At 42.1% G+C, this 26,061-nt stretch overlaps 1 protein-coding gene across 1 annotated transcript in view; it reads left to right on the forward strand.

Moving 5' to 3' along the window:
* DNAH9 (dynein axonemal heavy chain 9) overlaps positions 1 to 26,061 on the forward strand; it is a 339,619-nt gene that overhangs the window by 178,379 nt on the left and 135,179 nt on the right. Inside the window, exons 42-45 of the mRNA XM_034989621.1 lie at positions 7,545 to 7,706; positions 11,360 to 11,556; positions 20,711 to 20,873; positions 22,654 to 22,777. Of these exons, the coding sequence (XP_034845512.1) occupies positions 7,545 to 7,706; positions 11,360 to 11,556; positions 20,711 to 20,873; positions 22,654 to 22,777 (646 nt within the window). The remainder of the gene's footprint in view (positions 1 to 7,544; positions 7,707 to 11,359; positions 11,557 to 20,710; positions 20,874 to 22,653; positions 22,778 to 26,061) is intronic.

Genomic DNA, 26,061 nt, shown 5'->3' on the forward strand with positions numbered 1-26,061 from the left:
ACCTAACGGTGGAGACACCAAGCCCCACCTGAGGGCATGTCTTTGAGAACCCACCTAAGCTGGCTCAGGACAGCCCTCCTAGGTCATGTACCTCCTAAACATTAACTCTGCTAAAAATGAGGAGAAACAGAGACCCCCAGGGATTCTATAGATTTTCCCGAGAGCACACAGCCAGCCAGTGAAGGAACTGGAGCAAGAATCCGGGTCTTTGGTTTCCTGGCCAGGCCCTCCATCCTCCACACCATTCTGTCAGCAAGAAAGACTCCACTCGAAGCCTGTGAAGCCTGAAGATTGTAGCCTTGAGGCCAGGACGATAGCAAAGTTTGTGCATGCCCACTCTCATCTCTCATCTTGAGTATTAACGGAGAAAGATCTCTGTATCACACACCCCCTCTCTGAAATCTCAATGCAGCTTGATGGGGGGGGGGGGTCGCCTTCTGCATTTCCCAAATGCAAAAAGGGAGTTAACATCAGTGGAGCAAATGCACATTGCTCATAGGGCAGAGCTGAAGGGAGGAGGGCATTAAGTTTCCTCTACCAGAAGCATCCAGCTCTTGCCCGGACAGACGCTTTGTCACCCGCACATCCTGAAATGTATACTCATGACAACCCTTTGGGTTGCACATTATTATCCCAATTTAAGAGAGGCTCGGGGAAGTTACCAGCTAGGTGACAGCATGAATGGTCATGATGGCCCGTGTCTTTGCCTGACTCGGGCAGGCTGAGTGGCAGTGCCCTGGGCTTTCTGCAGCCGGCCAGCTGTCAGCCACCTGCCACAAGGGTGGGTGGGGAAAATGCATCCCTCCCTGGAGCGCCTGCCTCCCTGCAACCACACAGCCCCCTCCCCTCCTCCTCCAGAGGGCAGTTTCAGGCTCAGAGCTTGACCACAGCTTTCCCTGCCTGCCTCCCCGCCTCCTTGTCCGAAGGCCTGATGGAAGCATGAGTGGGTGGTTAAATGCCTGCCGGAAGACAAGCGTTGCCTAAACACGCTGCTTTCCTCCATCCAGTTTGACCCAAGGCTCAGTAATTCAGACCTTCTCTGCACTCCCCTCACTGTCCTGATCAGGACATGATCTGATAGAGCTCCGAGTAGCAGAAATCATTAACCGCTCCCATCTCAGTGTGACTCGTAACTAAAGTGGTACAGAGTCTGTGCTTGGTGTGCTCACATTGACTCAGCCCTTAACTGCCAGGCATCCTGAGCGTTTGGCTTTCCCGGGGTTATAAGCTCCAAGTGATAGTGCACCTCACTGTAAAGGATAGTCCAAGAAGTTGGGGTTCCTGGTGGGTGCTTCTTCCTGCCCTCTGCATCTGGTTCCTGCCTGATACCTAGGAGAGCCGAGGAGGAGGGAGGCGGAGACATGGGTATGGGTGGGGCCAAAGGGACCTAATGGAATTTCTTTCTTTTGCAAAAATAAACTTTTATCAGAGTATAACATACATGTAGGAAAGGACACGAGTCATAAGCTCACAGCTTGGTTAATTATCACAAAGTCATCACACCTACGTAACCACGAGAAAGATTTTAGATCTTCAGATCGAGAAACAGAGCATTCCCACATCCCTAAAGCTCTTCCCTTTTTCTCCCTTCCATTTGGTTTTTCTTTCCCTCCCAGAGGTAAATACTGTCTGGACTTCTAACACCCTAAGCTCTTTTGGCCTATTTTTGAACGTTATCAAAATAGAATCCTATGACAAATATTATTTTGTAGCTTTGTTTAATATTATGTTTATACATACATATACAATCATGTTATTGGTAAAGAATACTAGTGATAGTAATTTCTTTCTTTCCAATCCTTTAATCTTATAATTTCTTTTTCTTGTCTTGTGCTGGCTACAACTGCCAGTACGAGGTTGAAGAGAAGTTGTATGAGTGGCCTCTTGATGCATTCCTAATTTTAGAGGGAAGGGCTTGTAATAGTTGACCATTAAGTGTTTTGCTTACTATAGGTTTGGGGGGATGCTTTTTGACAGATTAAGAAAATTTCTTCCTGTTTATAGTCTCCTAAGAGTTTTAACCATGAATGTATGTTGAAACTTAACAAATGATTTTTCTGTTGCTCTTGAAATAATTATATCAAATTTTTTCTCATTGTTTCTAGAAATATGATAAATTACATTGATTAGTTTTGAGTCTTAGATCACCCTTGCATTCCTAAAATCAACCCAACTTAATTGCTACATGTTGAGCCTTTTATATTTTGCTGGATTCCATTTTCTATTTTTTAATACACTTCTTGCAACTCTATTAATAAGATGGCCCTATAATTTTCCTTTCCTCATAAAATGCATTGGGAATGGTCCCTCTTTTTCTACTCCCTGGAAGCTTTTGTAAAACATTGTAGTGAGCCTTCCTTAAATGTCAGAAGAATTTACTGCTGAAACAATCTGAAGTTTTTTGAGGAAGATCGTAAGTTATGAGTTCAATTTCTTTGTACACATTAGCCAACTCAGATTTTCTATTTCTTCGTATGTCAGTTGTGGTATGATATTGATGTTCTCAATTTCTAATTTATTGGCATATAATCATTTATAATGACCTGTGGTTATCTTTTAGATACCTGTTGTATCTGAGATTATGTCTTCTTTCTTCTACTGGATATTGATTATTTGTGTCTTTTCTGATTTTCTCTTTTTCTCTTTTATCAGCCTTACTAAGGAGTTATCAGTTGTGCTAATCTTTTCAAAGAAACTGAAAAATATACTAATATTATAGGCTTTTTTTTGCTTTATTTGCTATCTCTATTTGATAACTGCTTTTACATTATTAATAATTGCTCTTTTCTTTATAATCACTTTCCTCACACTTTTAGGTTTGAGGTTCTCCTTTTGCTAACCTCCATGACATGGCTATTTGTGTCATCGATCATCAGCCTTTTGGCTCTTCTAAAACATTCATTTGAAGGCTATGAATTTATCACTAATTATGCCATACCCTTATCATGCAAACTTTCCTATGTTGTATTTTTATTATCATTCACTTCATAGTATTTCTTAATTTCCCCTATGGTTTCTCCTTTAACCCATGGGATATTTGGAAGTATAGCTTTATTTTTTAAAATTGAGAGATTTTCTAGCTATCCTTCTCTTACTGATGCTCAGCTTACGTCCACTGTTGTCAGAAAATATACTCAATTATTTTATTCATTTGAAATTTGTTGAGATCTGCTTTATGTCCCAAGATTTGACTGATGTGCACTTCTTAAATAGTGCATTCTTCAGGTGCTGAGTGTAGTTGAATCAATATGCCAATTAGGTCAAGCTTGTAAATCATGTCATTGAAATATTTTATATCCTTACTGATTTTTTTGACGACTTGTTTTGCCAGTTCTGTCAGTTTCTTAAAAAGGTGTGATTGTGCGATTGTGGACATGTCCATTTCTCATTTTATGTCATATTTGTGTTATGTGTTTTGAAACTATGTTATTAGGTGCACACACATTTAAAATTAGTATATCTTCCTAGTGGACTGACCTTTTTCTTATTATTAAATACACTACTTTATTTCTAAAAATGGCTCTTGCTTTAAAGTCAATTTTGTAGAGTAGTGTGGCTATTCCACATTAATTTAGTCAGTATCTTCATGCTATATTGTTTCCAATTCCTTCCAATACCTTTAAAGAGGTATATCTCCTATAGGCAACATCTATTTGGATTTTTTAAATCTAGTCTAATAATCATAGTCTTTTAATTAAAATATTTAGTTCATTTATATTTGATGTTATTTTATATAATATATATTAGGATTAAACCTACTTTATACTATTTGTTTTCAGTATGTTCTACCTATTCTATGTTTCCTTTCCTCTCATTTTTTGTATTCTAATTACTTTTTATTTTATTTTCTCCCTCTTTTAGCCTACATCTTTTTATGTTCATCTAATGGTTACCAAATGCATCATTTCATCTCTTTTTCTTTTATAAATTAGTACTTTATCAGTTGCCATATAATGCAAAGGTCTTATAACAATTTACATCCCTCCAATTTTAGTCTATTTTTTAATTCAATATATATTGAAAACCTATAATACACTAATATTTTTGTCTTAGTCAACATTTATTTTTAAGATTTTATTTATTTGAGAGAGAGAGAGTGAGCAGGAGGGAGAGTGAGCAGGGGGGAGGAGCAGAAGGAGAGGGAGAAGCAGGCTCCATGCTGAGCATGGAGTCTGATGTAGGCTTCGATCCCAGGACCCTGGGATTATGCCCTGAGCCGAAGGCAGACACTTAACTGCCTGAGCCACCCAGGCACTCCAAGTCAACATTTATTTAGATTTACTCACATATTACTCTTCCCATTGCTCATATTCCTGTTGTATTTCTGATTCTTCCATTTGGAATCATTTTCATTCTGTCTGAAGAACTCCTTTAGTATTTAGTGTAGTTTCTATCAGCTAGAAAATAATCTCTCAGTTTTTATTTAACTGAAAATGTATTTCTTATTTTTTAAAAGAATTTTGGGAGGGGTATTAGAATTCTAGGTTGGCAGCTATTTCAGCATTTTGAAGGTATCCTTCTACTGTCCCCTGGCTTCCATTGTTTCTGTTGAAAAATTATCCTCAATTCTTACTGTCCCTTTGACAGTACATGTATTTTTTTTTTACTTGCCAGCTTTTAAGATTTTCTGTTTGTCTTTGATTTTCAAAAATGTCACTATTATGCCCAAGATGTCTAAGTGCTATTTTTTGTATTTATTGTGCTTAGTGTTTATATCACTTCAGAATCTGGTTTGATGTCTTATCTTTTCAGTTGTATTTTTTTTTCCAGTTTTAGAGAAGTCCCAGTCAATATCTTTTCAAATGTTGCTTCCGATTCTCTCTCTTCCTCTTCTAGTATTTTAATACATGTGTATGAGAACTTTTCACTGTGTCTCATATGTCCCTTATGCTCTTTCTTTTTCTTTGTTTGTGATTCAATCTGAATATTTTGTGCTACTCTCTCTTCCTATAAACTAATTCTATTTTCAGCTCTGTCTATTCTGCTATTAACCCCGTTGATAAGTTCTTAATGTCAGTCAGTAACTGTAATTTGGGGTAATTTTTAATTTGAGAATTTCCATTTGATTCATTTTTGAAGACTCCAATTCTTCGATGAAATTCTTTATATGATGTCCTCTAATGTCTTGGTCATATTAATGATAGTTTTGTTAAAGTTTGTGTCTGATAATTCCAATACCTAGATCTTCTATGGGTCAGTTTTTTCTTGATTTGGTGGTATCTCCTGGTATTCCCAGTAATTTTTGTTTTATTTCCAGACATTAGGAGTTTTAAAATGTGCAGATAATTTGAGGGTTTAGATGATGATGCTGTTTTCCTTCAGAGATTACATATTTCTGCTTCTGCTTCTGCCAAGCAGTTACCGGGGATTGAGGAGATTGAAGTTGGGCTCCAGTTTCTGTGAGGACAGAATGATTTGTGATTCATTCATACTCCTAGTGTATTTGAGGGGTCCCATGGGGTTTTCACCATGACCCCCTTCTTGGTAATCCCTGAACTTCAATTTTCATCCTTCCTACCCTTGAGAGTTTGCTCACATCGAGGCACCTGGGTGGCTCAGTCATTAAGCGTCTGCCTTCGGCTCAGGTCATGATCCCAGGGTCCTGGGATCGAGCCCCACATTGGGCTCCCTGCTCAGCAGGAAACCTGCTTCTCCCTTTCCCACCCCACCCACCCCCCACCCCTGCTTGTGTTCCCTCTCTCGCTGTCTCTCTCTCTCTCTCTGTCAAAATAAATAAATAAAATCTTTTTTAAAAAAAATTTGCTCAGCATCTTAACCTGTCAGTTGTCTCTCTGTCTTTTCAGTTTCTGAACCTATAAGCCATTACTTGTGAATTGGCAAGTGTCCAAAGGAAAAAAAGAAATAGTGCTAGATTTGGGGTTCATTTTCTTCCTTTTCTTCTCTCTAGTAATTTAGCCCTTTGAGTCCTCGCTGCCTTGGTAACTCCGTAATGCCTCTAGAAAGATGAAGCTTTAAAGATAATTTTCCTGGGGAGCCTGAATGGCTGTGAGTTAAGCATCTGCCTTCAGCTCAGGTCATGATCCCATGGTCCTGGGATTGAGCCCTGCATTGGGCAAGTCTGCTTCTCCCTCTCCCTCTGCTGCTCCCCCTGCTTGGTCTCTCTCTCTCTGCCCACCCCCCGTCAAATAAATAAATAAAATCTTTTAAAAAATAAAGATAATTTTCCTGTCTTTTGTAGTTGACTTCAGTGGATTGGTTTGTGATCCAGTATTCTGCCACTACCAAAAGCAGAAATCTTGATGGAGGTTCTTGCTATGTTATAGTAATTGAAGGATTCAGTATTAGTCCATTCATTCTTTCAGTGAGCACTCATTGAGAATCTAGTTTATGTCAGGCACCATGCTAGATGCCAATAATACAATGATAAAAATAAACCACACCCAAAATGAAGCCTGTCAATTTCCCTGCCTTTGAGACACTCATCATGAACTGGAAGAAATGAACCTGTACAAAGAAGAACGATTTTAGAATCAAATAGATGTATATATAAAGCGTTAAGTGGGGGCACATCAGAGGGTATGCTGTTGGGCAGAGAGGGAGTTGCCATGGAAGACTTCAAGAAAGAGATAACCCTTTAATTGGTCTTGAAATATGAGCATAGCAAGAAAAGCAAAAGGCATGAAGGCACAGAAAATATGCAGCATCATAAAATAATTTTAATTTGGTGAAACTGAAATCTAGATTTTATGGGAAGTGGTGATAAGAGTGATCATGAGGAACTAGACTGGTAGTCCTATTACAACCAGAACTTTATGCCATGCTCATGAGTCAAAGCATTATTCCATTGGTGATGAGGAATAATTAAATGGCCCCTTTCCCTCTATGATAAAAAAGAAAGCAACACAGGTTTAGAGGAGTTTGAAGTTATAAGACCTGTTGAGGTCATTGAGAGACTCTAATCTTGGTGGTCTCCATTTTTCAATGAAAAAGAAGGCTAAGACATTGACTAATAGTAACAGAGAGAGGTGAGGTGACAGAAAAAATTTAAAAGAATAGTAAATATTTGGAATAATCCCTATGGTGTATGGAAGGAGAACCTACTAGAAATAAATAAATGGATTGCTGACCTGCAAAAGTTAGCTATCGTCATTCCAACCCTTTGTCATCGTTCTGATTTTACATAAACAATTGTCCCCTGGACTGGTTTTCAAGTTGGCACTTAGGGAATTGAAATATAGCAGAGAAGCTACCTCTCTCCTCACTGTGGTTATTTGGAATGTAATGGTCAAAATTTCAGGCTCTAATGTCAGGCAGACCTAGTTTCAAAACCTTGTGGTTTTGTACTAAGACCGCATACTATATATATGACATTAGGCATAATTCCTGTCTTTCTGAATCCCAATGTCCACACTGTACAAAATGGATACAGTAAAAATTATTTTGTAGGATCATCATGGTGGTTAAATGAGTTTTATCTGACAAAGCTTCTAGCCCAGTACCTGTCACATAACTGGTTCAATAAATTACAGCTGTTGTAGTTTTAAATTGTTGTTCACATGATATTTTCTCTATTCTCTTTAAAGGGCATTCTCTTCTCCTCAGTAGAATGTGTAAAATCCACACAGGACCTAGTAAAGCTCTATCTGCATGAATCAAATCGGGTTTATCGGGATAAGATGGTGGAAGAAAAGGACTTTGATCTTTTTGATAAAATCCAGACAGAAGTGGTCAAGAAAATTTTTGACGTGAGTATTGCCTTGCAAAAAATTCTTTTACATTTGAAAAATAATAATTATGCAGATAATCACCCAAATGATAAAATCTAGCTCATAAATTGGGGGGGAAAATCATAGATTGATAGGGAAAGAAATCTATCATTATTTTGCTGAGGTGAAAAATGCTAGGGCAACAAAAGGCACAAATTAATCATAGAATGTCAGTGTTGAAAAGGTCTATGGGGATCATCTGATCCAATTCCTCATCATATACTGATTCCTCTCAATAGCATTTCCCAGATTGGTCATCCCAGTGGATGCTCCAGCATCCTTGAAGATGGCCAGTCTCATCTTTCCAAAGGGTGCCATTTTGGAGCTGCTAATGCCTGGGAATTTGGAACAATTCTGAAATTTGGAGCCTTTAGAACAATTTTAAAGGCTGGAACTTTTTTCTAATAATGATCTAAAATTTATTTCCCTGTCCATGAATTTTAGGTCTACATGAAAAACTTTCAAATATTTTAAGATCATTTGTCTTGTCCTTACTGAGTCTTCTCCCCTCCAGACCAAATAGCCTGTGTTCTTTTAGCCACTTCTGACACGGCTTGTTTTCAAACCCAGAGAAATTTGCCCTCATCTTGATTACTTTTCCATCAGGTCCCCCCTCCGAAATCATGGTGTCTGACTTTCATCACACAACCCAACTGAGGTCTGGCCAAAAGCAAGATCATCACTCCCTCTTATACACTATGATTTTGTTACTCCACTAACTAGTTGCACTACAATACACTCTTTGGAAAGAAGATATCCATGATAAATTGAGAAGTACTTCATATTCTTTCCCTCTCTTGGAAATTCACAGTGCTTTTAGCACATTAAAGCCCTAAAATTCTTAAATAACCCTGATTCATTTATCATTTCCCAAATGTATGAGACCCTAAAACTCTTTTCCTTTCATAAAACCTGTTAATAATTTGCAGAATGAATACTGCGTAGAATATGCCTTGGGAAGCACACATTAACACAGCCTAAGATCATACTACACTTCTAGTGTCAAAATTACCCCACAACTAACACTGAGCCTTCTAAAAGGTGACCAGATCTGCATATTTTCCACACATACTGCCTGTCCTCTCTTGAGCTTAGAAATAATCAAAACTTGTATTTAAATGTACCATGTTGTCCCTAAGCTCACCTAGGTCTAGCACCAGATTTTTTCCTGATACCATCCCGGATCTACCTCTGAAGATACTTACAGTTCATCCCAACCTACATGATAGGACAGCATTTTTTCTTAAAGATTTATTTATTTCAGAGACAGAGAGAGAGAGCACAAGCGGGAGCGGCAGAGGGGGAGAGAGAGAGAGAGAGATTGAGAATCCCAAGCAGACTCCACACTGAGCACAGAGCCCCAGGTGGGGGCTCGATCTCACAACCTCGAGATCATGTCCTGAGCCGAAACCAAGAGCCAGATGCCCAACTGACTGCGCCACCCAGCCACCCCTTAGACAGCATTTTTAAGTAACTTATCTCTTTTTTTTTTTTTTCTTTTTTTTTCTTCCCGCGGAGCAGGGAGCCCGATGTGGGCCTCGATCCCAGGACCCTGGGATCGTGACCTGAGCTGAAGGCAGACGCTTAACGACTGAGTCAGTTGGCTTTTTACTAGTATGAACACCCTGAAATTCCCCCACTTATCATTTTTCTATGTCCCAATATTCAGTACTCTCACATCTTAGGTGCCTCTCTGAGCACTGTAGCATTTGCCAACTCATGTATTCATTGTTAGCTCTGCAAACAAGCCTTGACTCTCTTTTCCCATTGATTTGAGCTGGCACTTCAGAGTACCAACATTCAGCCTTTGAAATAGAGGTTCCCATGTAGGTCTGTATCCTAAGAACACATTCTTTAGATCATAGACCGAGATATAATTAATACTGCCGTCATCCTTCCCCAACAACATTTGAAATGCCAGCCAGAAGTACCTTTGGCTGCATCAGATCTTGACAGCGGTATTAAAGAAAAGTTGCCACGTTTCTACCAAGGAAGTGATACAGTCCTGTTTCTACCAGTGAAATCTTAAAGTTCTCCGAGAAATGGTCCTTGTGTGATGTGGTGTTGCTATTAAGAAATCTTTGAATCACCAGGCGAGTTGATTTTCTCTCTCCCTCCGGAATAGCCTGACTCTGATCATAACATCGGAGACACATTGTTTTGTTCATCAAAGAGTCTTTGTAGACCAGCCTTTTCAGAACTGTACTTCAGTCATTCCTCTGCTAGATCATTAGTGTAAATTGACTTCCAGCAGGACCAATTCCCAGTATATTAGCCATTTTCAAACTGGGTAAATGGGTTCCCACATCACTTCCCCAAGTGCCTTCTGCAGCGAGCAAGAATGGCTCTCTTGCCTTGCATTAAACATTTACTGTTCATGTGTGGCAAAGCCAGAATAGTTTAAAGGCTTTCCATGGCCCTGAAATCACCTTCAAAGTATAATAACTCTTTGATATTTAACTCTTTCCATTTCATTCTTATAAACCAGGCAGCAGTCCTGGTTTCTCTGTAGATGAGACTATCATCCTCACTTCCCCTCCATTAGATTTGATGACTCTTATCCCTTGGGCTTACAAAGCTAACCCTACAGTAGTGACTCATTCCCGGGGTAACGTCCCTGCTGATAAAGAGCATGCAGGTTTCCTCTTTCCCAGGTGCTTCTCCCAGTCAGAACTTTGGAAGAAAAAAATGGCAGGTGGGGACAGTTGCTCATACTCATATAAATTCCCACTTAGGTACTAGAAAGCATGTTCTTTCTTGGACTTACTTCCCCTACCACCTTTCTTCCTTTTGAAGTCTCTAGGATTTGGGTTTTGATAAGTAAGTAGTTCCTTCCTAAATTAAAATGATTAGCTGCCTCTTTGATACTTAGAGGTACATTGGTAGTAAAGAGACACAGACATGCTGTCTTTTAAATTAATTGAGTTGTGCTCGGTTTTTGTTAAACATGGTAAGGTCTGCCCTGTGGGCAAGAATTAACACACAATCAGCTCCTATCTTTATGAAAATTTCATATATAGGAGGCTCTCCTGTGAACATTTTCGGATTATCAGGATCCTCATAAACAAACCAGTCATCTAAGGATGGCTCATGATGCATTTTTTTTAGAAACCAAGTTCTCTGGGCTGAGCCAATGAAGTTGGGGCTGGAAACCTCCAGTGTGCTGTCTCATAGGAAAGAGGAAAGGATGTTTTATGATGCTGCTGTGGACTGGGAAGCAAGACCTGTTGGAACAAATGTGGGGGAGATGAGGGCACTGGGGCATGGACCCCTTTACCCAGCAGTGATGGAAGAGCCCCTGCTTAGGGAAATCTATCCATGTGTCCCCATCCACTGCTCTGCCCAGACATGGACTCTTACTGTGCATATGGGACGGGTACCTTCCACCTTCCATTTCGCATCCTCAGCCCACAGGGAATAATAAACATCACCCATGACTTCATGGAGCTGGTAAATGAATGTTAAACTTCTACTTCATAAGAGCTGCTCAGGAGAAAGGAAGTGGTGGAAGCAGCACTGATAACTAATTTGCAGGAAGTGTCCAGAGAGAAAAAGCAAATGAGGGCTCTCTACTCTGTGGAACCAGAACCGAGTCGGTAAAGGGCGTCCTTACGCTTATGTTCCACCACCAGGATATTGATGAGACTGTGGAGCAGACCCGAAGCCTGAACATGTACTGCCATTTTGCCAGTGGGATCGGTGAGCCCAAGTACATGCCCGTCCAGTCGTGGGAACTTCTGACCCAGACTCTGGTGGAAGCCCTGGAGAACCACAATGAAGTCAACACAGTGATGGACCTGGTTCTCTTTGAGGACGCCATGCGCCACGTGTAAGTGTACTGCTCTTCCTGCCTTTCCTCACTTGTCTCTTCTTCCCAATGTCAGACGCCTCCTTTGGGCATTTGAGGACACCTTGATCAAACCAGGAAAGCAGCTCTGCTTCTGTCATGGAGGTCAAGATGGTGGCTGGTAGAGCAGTGGCCGCGGCATCCTCCACCGGCCCTGGGAGGCAGCAGGATGCCGAACTCGGGCAGAACTGGATTTATTTCCTTGTCTGTCATTTATGATCCCTAGGCAGGACCACGGTGACACCAAGGGAAAATTTGAGATCGTAAAAGAGGCCCCAGAACAGCTCAGGACCCATGTTCCCACCCCATACGAGTCTGAGGGCCAACTTTAAAATAATGAGATGGAAGATTTTTCTTTAAATGCTCACATATTTCAAAAATTAAATACCTCGTAAGTGTTGTTGCTGTCAATGGAATCAGTGAGAGTAGTCACCAAGCCTCCTGGATGATGTATACTTACACCAAATTCTGTCCCTCTGATGGCTCTTTACTGGGTCACATCCCACCTTCCAAAATCTTTCCACCCTGTCCCCTGGTACCTGTGGACCTCAGCAGCAAAACCCACTTCATCTTCAGCTTCTCGGAACTTCCCCTCATTGATGATTCTAAGTGAAACCTCACTGACCCCTGAGTTGAGGAAAGCTCTTTTTTCCTCCCCCATTCTATGTACTCCAGGCCCTAGAGAGAGCTAAGGACCCTCCTCCTCTCCCACCTCATTTCAGTGGCCCATTTAAACCATTTCCCCCTTTATCCTTCACAAACCCCAGTTCCTCAAAAGCACAAGTAACTAGACTTTCATACTTATTACCTCGCCTTCTTACTGCCATCTGCTGACATCCAGTCCCTCCCCAACACTTACCAATGACCTGGGTACTTGGGCCAACTTCCCTCCTTGACCACATCGTTCTTTCCGGCTGGCATCTGTGTATCACCTAGTCTTTCTGCCCCTTGGCCTCGTTAGCTCCAATCCCCCCTGAGCCACTCGCTCCGTGTTCCTACCCCAGAACTTCCGTCATCAGTAATGAATCCGTCTCCACAATCTCCATTTCAAAAAGCCTACTCTCTGAACTGTACCTCCTACCCTTCCACTCACCTGCTGTGGTTTTTATTCCAGGGAATTCCTTCTTGACCCAGTCTTACTGAGATATAATTGGCATCTAACATTGCATTAGTTTAAGGTGTACAACATCGTGGTCTGACATATGTGTAGAATACAAAACGATTACCACAATAAGATTAACAGTCATTCACAAGTTACAATTTTGTTTCCTCTTGATGAGGACTTTTAAGATCTGTTTTCTTGGCAACTTGCATATGTATGATATGGCATTGTTAACTCTAGTCATCGTGTTATACTTGACCTCCCCAGAACTCATTTATCTTATGCCTGGGATTTTGTACCTTTTGATCACCTTCCCCTAATTCCTCACCCCCATCCCACCACCTCTGGCAACCACAAATCTGATCTCTGTTTCTATATGTCTGTTTTGTTGTGTGGGTTTTTGTTTTGTTTTGTTTTGTTTTTTTGTTTTGGATTCCACATATAAGTAGGATCCTATGGTATTTGTCTTTCTCTGTCTGACTTCTCTCACTTCAAGATCCTTCCACGTTGCCCCAAATAAAAATAGTCCAGTTATTCTTCAGCTTCATCAAGACTTCATTTCATGGAGCCAACCACTTTCTCAGACTCCTTTGCCCCCTGCCTACCATGTCTTTACTGTCCTCAACCACCATAAGCTCCATTATCCTGGTGCAAGCTCCCTAACTTTCCTGGCATTATGTCCATGTGAAAAAACCCCATCCTAGGTAAACCCCACTGTCTCATTCCACACCTGCTCCCGAGCATCTGAAGATTATTGTGAAAAAACCACCACCATTTAGGCTTGGTGTGTTTCAGATTTTCAGCCACATATCACATGGGCCCTTGACCTTGCTAGAAACACACCTCCCCTACCCTGGGCAGTTTGCTCTCTTGCCCTGCCTGTGATGATTGCATCCCACATTTTCCTTCTCTTCTCAAGATCCTAGCATCCCTCCCCTCTCTCTGTTCCCAGTTAATGAGCACATCTCTTCCTTCACTGAGATAATGAAAGCAGCCAGAAGAGAATTCTCTCATTTCCCCACCATCAAATCTAATAGCCCACCTGCATCCCACCCACAAATTGTGCCTTCTCTACTATTTCAGTAAATGAACCATCCCTGTTCCTATCAAAGGCCAATCCTTCCATGTGCATCCTGGATCCCATCTCTTAGCACCTTCTTAGTGACTTGACTCCTTCCTAAAATTAAATTATTCCTTCTCCCTCCCTCCTCCTCCTCCTCACTTTTCCCCTCTTGTGCCATCATCATTAATTCAGTAATTTCTGGGTCATGTGCATCTACATACAAACATGCCACATTATCATTATAAAAAATAATAAACTATTCCTTCACTCTTACATCTCCTTCCATCTCCACCATTTTTTTATTTTTATTTTTTTGCTCCTGTTCACAACAAAACTCATCAAAATGGTCGTCTATACTTGTTATACTTTCTCACTTCTCATTCTCTTCTGGATCCATTTCTTACCAATTGAACAAAGAAGCTCTTATCCAGTCACCACAGAGCCCCCTCTTGCTGAAGTCATTTGTCACTGCTGGGTCCTCACCTTATATAACTTGACTGCCCTGCTGCATTTGTCATGATTAATCTATTTGTTTACATCCATCTATCCATCCACCCACCCATCCATCTATCCATCCATCTATCCATCTATCCATCTATCCACCCGCCCATCTATCCATCTATCCACCCGCCCATCTATCCATCCATCCACCCACCCATCCATCCATCCATCCACCCACTCATCCATCCATCCACCCACTCATCCATCCATCCACCCACCCACCGTCTATCCACCCATCCATCCATCCAACACGTATCCATGGATTAGGCATACTGTGAGTGCAAGGATCTTTTTTTTATTCACTGCTAGATCTCTAATACCTAGGACAGTGTCTGGAACATGGCAGGTACTCAACAAAAATTCTTAGCATCTCATTTAGGGTAAATGACGTAGAGGAAAAACAGAGAAGGAAAGGGGATACAGAGTGCTAGTGGAGGGTGGGGAGGGTGTTGATTGCAATTTTAAATAAGGTGGTCAGGAAGACCTCTCCGGAAAGGCAGCATTTGACGTGATACGTAGGAGCTACCCTGAACACAGAACTCACCATGGACCTGGTGCGTAGAGCTTTGCATACATCACTTCATTTAGTCTTCACAAAAACCCTGAAGAGAGTAAGGTCTGCTCTTATCCCTGTGTATTACACATGAGGAGGCTACCACCCAGAGAGATGGGAGAAGCTGCCTAGCACCCTGCACCCCAGAAACTGAGAAGCCAAAGCTTACACTAACGCACTGTGACTCCAGCGCGTTTGCTCTTGGCCATCACACTGTGATGCTTCCTCATCTGCATTTCTGTCTCTCCTGATCCAGTGCGAGCTCCTTGTGCGCAGACTCGGTCTTGCCCACTGCTGAATCCCCAAAACCTTGGACGGCGTCTGGTGCATAGTCAGTGGCCAGGACCAGGTTTTGGGACACCCATTCCCGAACCTCGGGAAGTTCAGTGAGCATTTCCCCCTCTTTAACAGCTATCAGAGCCTGCGTCATAGTCTTGGAATTGAGATAAATCTCTGTCCTTTCAAGGTAAATTTAATTTGGGAGAAGAGCAAGTGATTCAGTCAGTGCGGTTTTCAACATGGGTGATCAAACTGACTAATACTGGTTTTTAGAAAAAAATAAGGCTATGAAAACTGGCTTTTCTCTTGAGGCTCCTTAAGAGGCTCTGAAGATGGTTTCCAGAGAGAAGCCTGAGCTGCATTAGCAATGGCAAAATAACTGGAATAATGAACTACCTCAAGGGAGGCAGTTCTCAAGATTAAAGTATATTTGGACGTATAATTTCATGTACACTTGTTTAAAAACATCAATCAATGTCCCATGACATGGTCTTTGTACTGCCCTCCGCTCCCCGGGGCTCCTCGGACCTCTGCCCGCTCTACCAGCCACAGAGAGCAGAAGCACCCCACCTTGTTCCAGAGAGTGGAATGACAACCAACCGTGAGAAACACAGCTAACCTAAGAGAGAAGATTCGCGGCCGGGAATGCAGTGCCCGAGGCAGAGGGGTTTGGGCTCTCTCCAGGAAGGTCCCGACTTCTGATACCCAAGGTGGGAGCAGGGTGAGGCTGAGCAGGGTGGAGGCTCTAGCACTCCCCAGGAACACGCAGAGCTGGTCGAGGGGTGAGGGAAGGGCGTCTGTTCATAGGTGCGATGAGGCGTATGCGCATTTTGATGTTATCATCTGGCTCATTGTTCTTACTACTTGAGCTCTTACCGGTCTCTCCGGTCGGATTCCCCGACGCCTTTCCCAAGTTCTGCTGCTAATTCTCTTTTTTTTTTTTTCTTATGTTAATCCCCATACATTACATCATTAGTTTTAGATGAAGTGTTCCATGATTCATTGTTTGTGCATAACACCCAGTGCTCCATGCAGAATGTGCCCTCCTCAATACCCACCACCAGGCTAACCCATCCTCCCACCCCCCTCCCCTCTAGAACCCTGTTTGTTTTTCAGAGTCCATTGTCTCTCATGGTTCGTCTCCCCCTCCGATTTCCCCCGCTTCATTCTTCCCCTCCCGCTACCTTCTTCTTCTTCTTTTTTTTTTCTTAACATATATTGCATTATTTGTTTCAGAGGTACAGATCTGAGATTCAACAGTCTTGCACAATTCACAGCGCTTACCAGAGCACATACCCTCCCCAGTGTCTATCACCCAGTCACCCCATCCCTCCCACCCCACCCCCCACTCCAGCAACCCTCAGTTTGTTTCCTGCAATTAAGAATTCCTCATATCAGTGAGATCATATGATACATGTCTTTCTCTGTTTGACTTATTTCACTCAACATAATACCCTCCAGTTCCATCCACGTCGTTGCAAATGGCAAGATCTCATTCCTTTTGATGGCTGCATAATATTCCATTGTATATATACCACTTCTTCTTTATCCATTCATCTGTCGATGGACATCTTGGCTCTTTCCATAGCTTGGCTATTGTGGACATTGCTGCTATAAACATCGGGGTGCACATACCCTTTCGGATCCCTACTTTTGTATCTTTGGGGTAAATACCCAGTAGTGCAATTGCTGGATCATACGGTTCTGCTGCTAATTCCTACCGCCCTTTTCTGTTGAACCTGACCACAGAGAGCCACGTAGTGAGTTACGGGCACATGTTCTAGAGACAGAGCCAGATCCACATTCAAATCCTGGTTCTAGGGATTCTCTAATTAGCTGCGGTGTTCAGCAAAGGACGCTGAACTTCCGTGAGCTTCAGTTTCCTCCTCTGCGAAGTGAGGGTAGTGAGAATGTCTGTGTCGGAGGGTTATTGCAACTGGTGTGTCCAGTGCTTTGTGCTTAACAAGCAGTCCGTAGATGCTAGGCTTTTTCTTTGTGCTGTTCTGTCCTTAGTGTTACCACTGTGCCCTCCCGCTGACTATCTTCACTGTTTCAGCAGATTCTTGGTCTGCATTTCCTTAAAGCTTCACACCAAGTCTTTTCCACTGCTTTTGGCATAATCTTTATTTTTTTCTGGGTTTATTGGCTCCCACAGAGATTGTTCTGCCTCTTTTTCTTTCTCTTAGCATCACTTAACGAAAAAGATTCTCTTGTGCCCCTTCCTTTGTGTATCTTATCCATTCTCTAGGATGTCTAGGGCGTGCGTGTGTGCACGTGTGTGTGCACACACGTGTGCATATGCGTGTGTGTGCATGCAGACGTGTGCGTGTAGCCTTCAATAAGCCCGCTTCCTCCAGCTGTGGTACATCTTCAGCTTTTGTTTTTAATCTCGCAGAAATTCAGTAATGAGCTTAACTTAGACCGCACTGGTTTTCTCGCCCAGGAGCCTTTCAGAATATTGATCTTCTTTTTTAAATGTTGTAATTTGAATGCAGAGTCCTTTGCCCTCATCAGAGGTTGTTAATGAATCCCCAGCTGGAGTCTAATGCTGACAGCTGCAGTCTGAACCATTCTTCTCTGGAAACTTCAGAACTAATGATGCATTTCTCATTTAGATATTGAATAGCAGGGACCATGCTAAGCTAAATTCAGGCCTTCCAGAATAGAGGGAGTGTGGGGCGGCCCAGAGAACCCAGGTGGACTTCTCCTCCAAAGAGAGGGCCTGGATATCTTAGCACCTCAGTTTCTCTTTTATCCTTGGAGTCAGGCACCCTCTAATACAGACACGAAGCAGATGCGTCCTTGCCCCTCACATAATGTATGATTGCGTACATCCCTCCAGATGTGACACTGACGTAAGGTATGTGTTCTGTTTCAGTTTAACCAAAATTTACCGAATACCCTCAATGTGCGAGGACTGTAGAGGATACAAGATGAGTACACACTCTTCCAGTGCCTCAAAACTAGGATTTAATAAGGGGGCCAGAGAATTGTAAATCTATCTGATACAAGACAGAGTAGAAACATCCCAATTAAATAATTATAAAGGGGAAAAGCAAAATCGCAAAAGAACTAAGTGTAGGTCAATAAATAACTCCTAAACACTTGGGGGAATTAATTTTCACTACAAAAAGTTAGTGACTTAACAATTTTAAATCCAGAAAGCTAAAATTTTCTGCACATCCAAAAGCACATTGAAATGAAAAGGTAAAAGTGACAAATTGGAGGGATGTTTCAGAACATACCTAAAGGGGTCTTACAAATCTAGAACTCTTCAATTAAGAAGCGGGCACTCGGGGCACCGGGCTGGCTCGGTCAGAGGAGCATGCAACTCTTGATCTCGGGGTCGTGAGTTCAAGCCCCACATTGAGTATAGCGATTACTTAAATAAATAAAACTTTAAAAAAAGAAGTGGGCCATGGACATGAAAAGGAAATTCACAAAACAAAAAATATATAATGATTAATAAGAAAAATGTTTAATTCCATAGATATCAAAGAATAAAAATTTAAATCATAGTGTCAACCATTCAATTGGCAAAGATTTAAAAATACATGTATAAGACCCAGTGTCAACAAGAGTGGGGGCCAGACTCTTCCTACCTGCTGGTAGGTGGACATTGTTGGCTTACCTGCCCTCCTGCTGGGGCTTCCTTCTCAGTAGCAAACACATCCCACAGGAGAGAGGAGGCAATGAGGACCCACAAACATCTAGTTTATTGATGCTGATTATGACCCAGTCATCAGTATATGCCAGAAATGTGCAATAGTAAAAAACTCAAGCCACAGAAGGTCAACAGGAGCCCTGTAACCTCATACATGCTCATGCTTTGTTGATATGTAAGTCCCACTCATCAAAACTCTCCTGGCCACCCCCTCACTCCCTCCAAATTGGGATTAGCTGGACCTAAGTTGCCCCACCCCTGATGACCCTTACTTAATGTGAATATGATATTTGTCATTGTAATATCATTAACACAAGATAAAGACACAGGATTGTAGCCTACGGCGTTCAATCTCAGATGTATGCTGTGCTCTGTTCAGTCAGACTCCCCCTGAGTTCTTGTTCTGCACACTCGTCCAGGTTCAAGTTCACCAACACCTGTTGTTTCGTCCTCCTTTTATCCATTTCCCAAGTTTTCTGACATAACACATTCTAATGAAACTCACATAATCTAACATATTCTCACCCTTCAAAATAATAGATCCACCTTTTGATCAGTTCTACCCAAGAAAACGACAAATTGGTGTCACCATGCTGGGAGGCAGCTTTTCAGTATGTATCAAAAGCCAAAAAAATTTTCTTACTGTTTGACTCAGTGATTTTCTTTTAAGAATCTATCCTGAGGACATGATGAAAGAGAGAAACAAAAAATATTTACGTAGCATTATTTATGACTGGAAAATGTTGGAAACAACCTAAATATCCAGTAGTAGGCTATTGCAGATAAGGTATTTATTCTATTGTTCCACCATTAAAAGCATGACTTAGCAAATACTCAATATACTCAGTATAGGAAAATATTCACAGAATATGGCTAAATGGAAAAGTGATTTCAAAGCGCTGTTTAGTATACAGTGTGAACCCGATTTGACAACAGGGTAGATATATATTGAGTTTTCGGATGTAATAAGTGTATATACCCATAAATATATGCTTATAAACACACAGACTCTAGGAAAAAGTCCAGAAGGGCATATAATTAATGTCAGTGGTGTTTATTGCTATCTAGTATAGAATTGTAGTTTTTCTGTATTTTATGCATTTTGTACAATGAATAGTTATTGTTTTTAAGATGGGGAAAGAAAGGGAATAGAAGTTTTCAAAATAAAGAATGTAGGTACCTTATGTAAGGTATATACATAGCGCTCAGGGGAAAGAAGAATGTGGAGGAGGGTCTATGAACAGGTGGATGGAAGGGCGGCATTTGAGGAAGGCCTGGTGAGTCAGGGGAAGGTGGGTCCTCTGCAGGATGTAGTCTAAGCCCAGGGCCTGGGGATCTTTCATCATTGCTGGGTGGGAATATGGGTACTGAGAGAGGTGAGTAGAGCTAAAAGGGGAAGAATCCAGAAGCCAAACAAGTGGGTGTCTTGTAGGTTGACACCAAGAATCCACATTCATTATAAGGGCATCAACAAGGCCCCCTGTTACTCTGCTGACTTTAATTTTACTTCTTGTCTCTTTAGTGGAACAAACAGTTCTGTTCCTGCTTGTCCTTTAGCCTCCCCTGGATTTTTTTTTTTTCCTACTCTTCTCTTTTTCCTGCCCCCTCCTCTTGCCTGAAAGCACAAGTAGGTGAGGCCGAGGGCTGTGGGAGGTGTGGCAGAGTCAGGCTCAACTGGGGAGGGGAGGGAGGGTGAGCCCGGGTCCCCTCCAGTCCTTTCTGGCTGCCATGAGCAGAGTCTTCCTCCACCAGAGTTCACCAGAGGTTTTAGCTTAAAGCAAAAAGCAGGAATGACTTCCATCCATTTGGGCAAGAAGGTGAGGCCAAGTTTGGGGACAATGTAACTCATGTTTCCTGCAGCTCAGCCCATGATGGGCCTCCGAAGGGAGTTCCAGTGCTCACTTGGACCGTGGTGCAGGCTCCTCATGGAGGAAAGTCTGATCCAGGCCATGTACCTCTGCCCCTTCCCCTCAGCTGCCACATCAACCGCATCTTGGAGTCCCCCCGGGGAAATGCGCTGTTGGTCGGCGTGGGTGGGAGCGGCAAGCAGAGTCTGACAAGGCTCGCAGCGTTCATCAGCTCCATGGATGTATTCCAGATCACGCTGCGGAAGGGCTACCAGATCCCGGACTTCAAGGTAAGAGCCAGCCCCCTTCCAACCGCCCACAACTCCCTGTCACCCTTCCTTAGCTCTTCACTCACCTTGCTCAGAACCTCCCCATAAGTGACTGGCCATTCCCTTCCTCGCTTTTGGGCTGGTGACACCTGGGGCTCTTTATTTATTAGACTCAGTTCTACATTTGTAAAACCTCAGCTGCTTCAGCTCCATCTGGGTAACCTTGGCTCTCACCAGATCCGAGGCACCTCTCTGTCAAATTTAGCACACAGCTCTCCAGCAGTTCTGGTAGACTTTGAAGGAATTCTGACAGTCTGCCCAAGCTCTGTAAGAAATTCGTATTTTGAAAGACTGTTCCAGTACCCACCAGGTACTGGGAGCTTCAGTGACATTTCCTGGTTCCAGACATTGAGCTCTTAGCAGCTGTGCTGCATGCTCTGGAACGTGGGGAAAGGCATTTAGACAACCTTCAGAGGTCACTTTGCCCTTCTCTTTTGTGCCTGGTTACAACAGAGGCAGGGTCGGGAGTCCTGATGTAATTTCCACCAGAATGCTGCCCTTGCTGTCCTTGGGAGAATTCCAGCCAGCCTAGAGCCAGGCCTGCCCACCTGCCTTCATAATCTCTCAACCAGTGGTGCTCCCTGCGGTTCTGAAAGCACAGCTCAGCCTCTCCGTGACTGGCCGGATCTAAGGTCATACACCAGGTCTTCAGTGGTTCCAAAAAAGAGGAAACAAGTTAGTGCGTGTGAGAAATACACATTTACAGAATGATCTAAGACCGTGGTTCTCAACCTTGGTTATATACTGGAATCCCCTTCAAATACTGTTGATGCCTACATCCCACCCTCCAGAAATTCTGGCTTAACTAGTCTGAGGAATGGCCTGGGCATCAAGACTTTTCAAAGCATCCCCCCAGATGGTTCCAATGAGAGTTGAGAAACATTGTCTTAACTAATTCTGTAAGTGCATAAGGTTGAGAACAGTTGATATTAAAGGAAGTTCATGAACTCTAAAGGGGAATGATATATAGGACATGAAAGAAGCTTTGCTGTAAGGAAATGCATGAGGCTCTTAGAAAATGAGCTTTGAGTGATGTGAGTGAGAAGAGCAAGATCAGGGACTGACAGCTGAGCTTTGTGAGAGGGATGCAGAGATTGAACCAAGATTGACTAAGCTTGGAAAAATTCAGGGCTTGGCATCCTAGCCCAAAACTTCATCCACCTGCAGTTTTGAATGGATATAATTTCCTACCAGATGATTGTGTGTGTGTGTGTGTGTGTGTTCCCTAGTATATTTTATTCCAACACAAGGCTTTTGCTGGAGCAAGTCATGAGAACACAAAACAGTGCTAGCATAAGATACATTCATCACCCAGGTCGATAGCCCCAAGTACATGACTCTTCTGTCAAGACCAAGAGCAATTGCTTGCCTTCTGGGGCAGGTCATTCACTTGTATGATGATATAAGTAACACAGATGAACAGGGACTATCTCTGTCCCTTTGGAAAGCTGTTACCTTTTTGCACAAAGGAGGAGCTCCAGAAGCTAGTATAGGATCCACAGTGATTGTATGAATTAAAGATCATCACTGTTTAATTTTACTTGTCCACCTCTACTGCGATTGGGGCCCATTTCCCTACTTGTCAGTACAAGATAGCACTCCTTCCTACTTCCCATTGCTGTTTCGCTTTATTTCCCATTAAAGTAGATAAGGAAATGATCCCATTCCTAAAGAGCTGGTTGGGGATCTCTTTCAATAAGGCCATCTTCCCTAAGATCTTTAATACTGATTGTTTCCACAGATGGACCTGGCCGGTTTGTGCCTGAAAGCCGGAGTGAAGAATCTCAGCACGGTGTTTCTCATGACCGATGCCCAAGTGGCTGATGAGAAGTTCCTTGTGCTAATCAATGATCTCTTGGCATCTGGTAAGAAACTCTTTGCTCTTGAGTGTGAATTCCCCCTAGAGTCAGAGTCACCCCAAGGTGTTCCAAGGTCCGGAGAGCTAGGTCATAGAAATGAGAGAGAAAACTGATAGAGTAGAGGACTGGTTCATTAAGATCCTTTTAAGGTTAGCACTGTGCCTTATCCTGGCTCCTTTCATTGCAAAACATATAGTAATCTTGGGGCTGCCTGACTGGAACTAGATCTGATTACTGGAAGAAGAACATGTTAAGGGTCTGCTGATCTGCTGAGCCCAGAGAGAAGGTGCTATTCCCTCCCCATATTCAAGACAGAGAAAAACCAGAATGTGTGCAGTATTTCATGTAGATTAGACATTGGCAAGAAGATACACAGAGAATTTGCACACACAGAATTTACACAATAGGGCAAGATTAGGCTGCTGATTTAATGAAGGATTCAGAACCTGATGCAAGCAAAGAAGCAACAAGCGATGTAGAATATCTCAAATGGTTTTCTTTGGTTTCGAAAAAACTTGACAGAGGCTGTCAACCATCCCGTGACACTGTCCATGCAAGATAGGACTTCATTGGAAAGTTCAGTTGTGATACTTTACTATCCTTATTTAGGAATTCAGGAATTATGTCAACCATTCTGGGTAAAAAAAAAAATTATACACACACACATGCATATATATAAACATAACCCAAGATATATATAAATGTATATACCCAAGAATACAGGACAATAGAGTACTTAAATTATGCATTTACAGAAATGGGAGGTGTATATTTTTGCATCTGTAGTCATTAAACATAGAATATGCTTTCCTGGCTCTTAAACCAAATTCGGCATCTGCAAAACTACCTCTTCATCTGGGTTAAGGAAAGAGAGTCAGTTCATGGATGTTCCAGAACAGAATTTCTGCCTCCAGCTTTTCAGCATTTTAGAAAGCCCTGGTATCCACAGTCCATCCCCTGGCTATCTGGCTGAATACTCTTGAGTTTATGAAATCCAGAACCATGATCACAGTATATTTCTCCATAGTCTATCTCATGTCATGTAATATATTCCAGGGTGGTTTCTGCCATGCAATCCTTAGGAATGTCACTCTTCTGAATCATTGTCTGCTTCAAATTTTTGCTCACTTGTACCCCAGGTCATTTTGCCATCACCCAAGAAGAGCCACTGGTCCCTGGTCCTGATCATGTACCAACAGGCTCTGTATGCAACCTTTGGGTTGCTTCTGTTGAGGACCAGAGTCCCAGGTTCTTTACTGTGCTGTCTCTAAGCCTCACACTGATTTCTACCATAAAATTACCTTATTTACAGAAGTTGACCTTCCTAGCTCTTATTCCTTTTCTCCTCCAATCCAATACATTTTCCCCATTCTAAATACTGTCTTAACATCCCACCACCTTCTTCAACAGTATTTTACCTACAGTGTTGCCTCACCTTTTATTATTTTACTAAATAATGAGAGTGGGGCCAACAGCACTCCCACCCTGTACCCTAAAATCTAATTTCTGAAACAATCCAAAAAGGTAAAAATGTGCTTCCAAAAACTAACAGCTTTGGAGATACCAGGCATGTTGCCAGCCTCACCCTGTATTTCGGTTGGCTCCAATCCAGCCAGGTCACCTTCTCCTAAAATAATGTCTGAGACACAGAAGTTGATATACTTTTATGAATTTGAAATTTTATTTCTCAATTAAGTATTATTAATTTTTCATTTAGAAGACAACTTTTTCAAGTGTAAATGAATTTCTGAAGCCCTGCCCAGTGAAAACATAATGCAATCAGCTTGCTCCAAGGTCGTGAAGTTTCAAGTTCACATTTCTCTTTTAAGGCTTCTATATAAAAATAAGATTTACATACACCTGTTAAAATGGAGACGCAATTAAAAGTAATACTTCTCTGATATTCCTCCCTTTGTTCTTAACCACTTTGACAGGGAGAACTAGAGCACATCTTAGTTCTAATTTTCCCTGTCAAATAAATAATTTGCTAGAAATTAATTGACTGCCTGTCCAGAGAGGGCTTCAGGAATTCCTCAGGACCTCCCCACCCCCTTCATTTTTCAATTTTGTGGGGTTGTACAATCACTCCACTCTTGGATAACACAGTGCAGACTATAACACTATGTCAGGCTATCTTGCCATGAACTCATTCCTCTCTAGTCATCTACAAGTCTTATTAGTTTAGAGATACACAGTGAGTGTATTCCACTGATTCAACTCTACCCCCAAAACATTCTCCTCAATGTCCTACTAATCTCATAGGCTCTCCAGTTTCTTCCCACAGTTCTTTAGCTCATTGTTTGACCCCTTGATTTCCTGACACCATTTCCAAAATCAAACCATAATGGTAATTCATGGTTTCAATGGTAAATGCTTGAGTCCCACTTCTTTTTTTTTTTTTTAAGATTTTATTTATTTATTTGAGACAGAGAGAATGAGAGAGATAGAGAGAGCATGAGAGGGAGGAGGGTCAGAGGGAGAAGCAGACTCCCTGCTGAGCAGGGAGCCCGATGCGGGACTCGATCCTGGGACTCCAGAATCATGACCTGAGCCGAAGGCAGTCGCTTAACCAACTGAGCCACCCAGGCGCCCCTTGAGTCCCACTTCTGACACCAAGCAAACATTTCAGAACCTATCATTATGCCAGTTGCATCTCAGTTGGGTTACAGATAGACGGGAAGAAATCCTACACACAAAGTTTAAAAATTAAATAGAGTTCCTAGCTTAATTAGCAAAAGGTAGGTAATAGCATAAGAAGCAAGTTGGCCATACAGGTCAGAAACAAAGGAAGCATATCTTTGGGTCCCTTCTCTTGGCTGCCAGAGCCCTTCCTTGGCATCATGTAGCTGCTGGTGAAACTATGCATGAAACGTTGGTCCTTGCTGAATCTGAAAAGTCCAAATTTTGCTATGTCCTTACTGCCCTGTTATAATAATTCCTGGAGAAGGCACACTGGCCATCAAACCCAGGTAATTAAGAAATTCTTACAAAGTGTGTCTCCTCTTAGCTCTTGAACAAAACTCAGAACTAGCAAGTCCCCATCCTAACCTAGAGAGAGGAAATAGAATCATTCCCTAGCTTTCTGGAACAGCACAACTGCCTCCAACTTTCACACATTCCAAAAAGTCCATTTTACTGCAGTCCATGCTAAGAGAACCTTGTCTGTTTCAGGGGTGGTGTCTCTTCCTTTCCAAACTCTGCCAGATTTAATACTTTATTTTATGTTGGGATTTTCCTTCTGCTTTTCAAAAGGCTTAATTGTTCACTCCAAAGTTAACATTTCTCTTCCC

Source organism: Mirounga leonina, unplaced genomic scaffold (assembly GCF_011800145.1).
Source record: "Mirounga leonina isolate KUSES-001 unplaced genomic scaffold, KU_Mleo_1.0 Mir_488, whole genome shotgun sequence".
NCBI classification, from domain to species: domain Eukaryota; kingdom Metazoa; phylum Chordata; class Mammalia; order Carnivora; family Phocidae; genus Mirounga; species Mirounga leonina.